This window comes from Ipomoea triloba, chromosome 9 (genome assembly GCF_003576645.1).
Source record: "Ipomoea triloba cultivar NCNSP0323 chromosome 9, ASM357664v1".
Classification (NCBI taxonomy): domain Eukaryota; kingdom Viridiplantae; phylum Streptophyta; class Magnoliopsida; order Solanales; family Convolvulaceae; genus Ipomoea; species Ipomoea triloba.
In genome coordinates this window covers 24,949,027-24,953,424 of record NC_044924.1, presented here as the reverse complement: position 1 = coordinate 24,953,424, position 4,398 = coordinate 24,949,027, and the positions used below count along the sequence as shown (strand labels likewise).

At 37.6% G+C, this 4,398-nt stretch overlaps 1 protein-coding gene across 1 annotated transcript; it reads right to left on the bottom strand.

Moving 5' to 3' along the window:
* Positions 1 to 976: 976 nt before the first annotated feature.
* Positions 977 to 3,960, bottom strand: LOC116029415 (phosphatidylinositol 4-kinase gamma 4-like). Its single transcript, XM_031271411.1, has 2 exons — positions 2,053 to 3,960; positions 977 to 1,597 (listed from the first exon to the last, which is right to left on the bottom strand). The coding sequence occupies exons 1-2, from the start codon at positions 3,382 to 3,384 to the stop codon at positions 1,220 to 1,222; spliced, it is 1,710 nt and encodes a 569-aa protein (XP_031127271.1). The 5' UTR covers positions 3,385 to 3,960; the 3' UTR covers positions 977 to 1,219.
* Positions 3,961 to 4,398: the final 438 nt, after the last annotated feature.

Sequence of the window (4,398 nt, the reverse complement as noted above, 5' to 3'; positions counted from 1 at the left end):
AAAATACTCACAGAAGCTTTTAGGGTACATTGGAATCGGGTGTTTCACCTCAACGTTAATCAGTGAGCAATATGTGAATTCCTCCCAGAATTTAGGAAACACTGATAAGCTATTTTGTTCATGTGAATCACATTACAAATGTCTACATTAAGATTTTGAGTGTAAGAGTAAGAGTTGAGAATAGAAAATGAGAGTACGCACTACATATAAGGTGTATTTGATTCAAACATTGAAATCAAAATCGGAATGAGGATCAAATACTTAGGGTGTGTTTGGTTCGCACATGAAAATCGGAATCAGTATGGGTTTCAAATACTTGTTAAGGGTAATGGGTTTTGGTGAAAATATTTTATATGTTTGGTAGTAAGGTGGAATAGGAATGATTATTAATAGTTAGGAAAGAAAGAGGGAAGAAAAAGGAAACCCTTATTTCATTAGAGTATGGGTTTTCCAATTAATGGGGTATTCTAAACCTATAGTAGTATCCTAAAAACCTATCAACCAGACAATAACAATCACTTTGATACTCATACCTTATGCCTAAACTCACCAACCAAACACACCCTTAGTAGTTATTCAGTTATGTATGACACTATAATCAAAATAAAGATTTTAAAAATACAAAAACAAAATTGATTTTAAGAGTGACAATTAAATGAGTAAGCAATGCAATGAGAAAGTCGATGAAGTGAAAAGCGATGAGTGAGGAGGTGATAGAAATGATAAGTTATAAGACTGAATTAATGGAATGATACCTGATTTAAATTAAGAAATAAGTTTCGTAATTATAGAGTTTATCAACTCTTATACCTGTGTTTTAAAAAATTATCAACCAAACAATCTTAATGACTACCAAACACACCCATAGTATTTTCCTTCCTGCAGGGAGTTTAGGGTCGCCACATAATACAAGGTTTTGCCCATAAAAAACCATACAACATGAACAATGCAGCAAGCCAAGCCAAAAGGAGTGCAGTTTTCTCAGAACTTTAAATTTCAAAACAAAGCATAAACATTATTGGAACTTTCGAAATTTGAAATTCTTTCGAATATTCTGAAAGGAGGAGCAAAGCATAACAAATTAACAAAGTGATTTTTGAGATTACTAACAACTTGTTTGTAATCTCTTAATCTATTTTCAAGTGTTATAAGCAAATAATCACCCCAATAATGTACAGTACATAAACACATACGTACCCACAGTTTTTAGTTGGAAACGTTATAAGGCCATCTCAGCAAGATATTGGTCCATTATCTGCGAGACAGACTCAAGGAATGCAGTTTCACTGGAATCAGGAAGCATCGAATCCAGTGCTCTCTGAACAATCTTCTCTATTCCAGATTCTTTGTTCAAGGTTTCTCTGCACATGATGTTGCCTATGGCAAATGGTGTCAGCCCCCTCTCTGCGCCTTTCTTCAGAAGCATAGTGGATATGCAAAGTGTTCGGGCACATTCCAGAGGCAACTCCCACCCATAGTGCTTCAGCAAGGCAATGTCCTCCTCGGCATCAAGAGATTTTATGTAATCCAGAGTTTCAGAGCTGAATGGCTTGCGTGTTTGTGGCCAGTAAAGCCAGTCAAATGTGATATCTTCAAACTGCAGCAAAGGGATTATAAACGAATTCAGAATCTAGATAGATACTACAACTGTATAGGAAGCACTGGAGTGACTTCATCCTGAGAAGCTCTCTCCAACACAATTTCGCATACATCCATCAAAAGTTGTAACCAAAAATGCAACAAATTAATAAAAAAAAATAAAGACAAGAAAATGGACAATCTAGAAAAAAAAAAATGAAATGTAAAGATGTGAGATCAGTGTTCCGTTGTGGAAAACTTGGTATATTTCAATCAGTAAAGGTATATATTAAAGTCCAGTCACTTAGGTCTGTTAAGAAGCTATTCAACAGATACAAGTAAAAAAGCAAAACCAATAATAATTAATAACATTGCACAACAATTCTAACATGTAAACAAAATAAGCAATTTTGCCAATTAAAGAACTATAAAATTGAATCAATTGCAATTATAATTATCTGGAAAAAGACTTACACTCTCAGGCAAGCAGTAACCATGATCAATGGGAATGAGCTGAGTCTGCCCATCTTCAAGTTTGCGCATTAATATATTTCCAGCATGCCTATCTGCATTTGCAAGCCTCATATCTAACACTGCAATTTTATGCACCTCCTCCACTGGGAAAGTACCAGGGCCCATATCCTCACAGCTGCCATCGTTCTCCATAAACATTTGCAATGATCCAATCTTAATATTTACACCTTCTGGATTATGGAATCCACTATGAAGGCACTCGACAAGAGTGGTAGGAGGAACACCTGCAAATCCATTTACCTGGCCAGAAAATGAGCGCCTACCACTTTTTGGATGATCCAGAACATAGGCAGCACATTCCCTGTATGCACCTTCACCAACTCTTGTCCCCTTCTTCAAGCCCTCACCACTAAAAGACACAGGCAATGCATGTGGATTGTTCACGGCCATGGGCTCCTCATCAATTGGCTTAAACACTGAAATATATGTACTTCCTGATGCATCAAGCATAAAATATGCTCCACCTGTTCCTTCTGACGTCCTAATAGGGTAATTTCCTTGGTACAAACCTTCACGTGTGGAATCAATCATATCATAAATCACCGATGGCAATTCAATCTTTGGGTTAACAATGAAAGGTTCCAAAAACGTTTCTCGATCAGGAGGCTTCCTAGGGACAATAAGCTTATTCTCTGTGTCATTCACTCTTGTAGTTTCTTTGACCACACCACCCGGCTGTGGTGCCACAACAGACAACTCAAAATTCTTCTCTACGGGTCTAGCCCTAATCTTTGCAGACTTCTGAACAAACAGATGAATCACAGCATCACTGCTCTTGGAAATATTGTGTATGAGCCTGTGATCTTCTAGTTGTTTACCATTGCAGAACACTTCCTGTTCCTCACTATCAGCTAACCCACCTTTCTCTTGTATCTGACGCTTAACATACCCAACATCCCTACTCCTCTCCACATGAAAGGTGAATTCTTTTCCACAACAAGTCGTCACATTGATGACCTGGAGATCAGAGAGCCGAAGTACTAAATGCAGCACATTGCCATCCGTAACCCCATAGTCACGAACTAGGGAATTGCTCCGATCTAGTACCCGGCCTCCGCATACCAATTTCTGATTTTTCACCACAAACCCTTTACAGGTCTGGATGCGAAGCTTGACAGACCCAATTGAATCCGACTCCAAAACCCTCAATGGCATCTTGGAGCCCGGCACAGCCACGTATATGAGAATAGGCTCCTCAATATGTACAGGCAACGGAAATCCAACAGGCTCTTCTCGAACCGTGCTAATAGCTAGAATACCCGCAGACGACATATTTCTCTACAAAATTCCCAAACACAAAAAAAATCCTACAAAACCTAATAGATCATAACACAAGAGAACCCCTAAAATGCCACCTTCACGACATTGTTAAATCCTCCATAACTACCACAATCATGTACCCTTGATAAATAAAAAATTAAAAAATTAAAAACAAGAATTCACACAGAACTAAAAATAAATCCCCCTATCTATAATTTCATGACTGATCATTTATTCACTGCAACAGCTTTTGATTGATCCTAGAAGTATGGGAAGCGTAAACTTGGGGATTGACGATTAGGGTGAGTGCAGAGAGAAAAAATAATCGCAGGGGCAGCGCGAGATAAAGGAATAGGGGATTCTTACCGATTGAGCAAGAATCGAAGAAGGAAGGGGCAATCGGGAGGGCTGATATACGTGAAGATTGAATCAGCTTTCCGATCTACGCGGACATGAATCGGCGATGATGCACGGTATTGAATTGATTAACGAGAATGAGAGAGAGATGAATGGGGATGGCCGCCGTTGGGTTCAATGCATTCCGCGTTGAATATTGACTGATGACTTTCGAGTTTTGAATGGAAATGGAGTGTTATGCCCCGTTTGGGGTGTTGGAATCTCCTATTCAAACGTTTTTACGACTTTGGATGCTCACCTTCATAACTACCAAGTTGATTGGCTTAAGTTTGACCTTCAGCTATTTTACACTTTGATTAAAAAAAAAAATTGTAGTAAATACTTATTGTGTCTAATAGGTAAATTATGTTTATGTGTAATGTGTAATAACTTACAAATAATACGTAAGCATGTATAATAGTTTACAAATTACACAAAAAAAATAAATTGCACTAGAAAGATCGTGTACAATATGAGAAAAATTGTGTACAGCATGTTCAACTAGAAGAGTATTGACAAGAATCAAACTCGTGACCTTCAAATATAAAATTCATGATTCACCAACTTGCTCATCTTTTTCAGATTTTTATGGCAAGCAAAAGTAAATCAAATTTTGATCATCTTTATAAC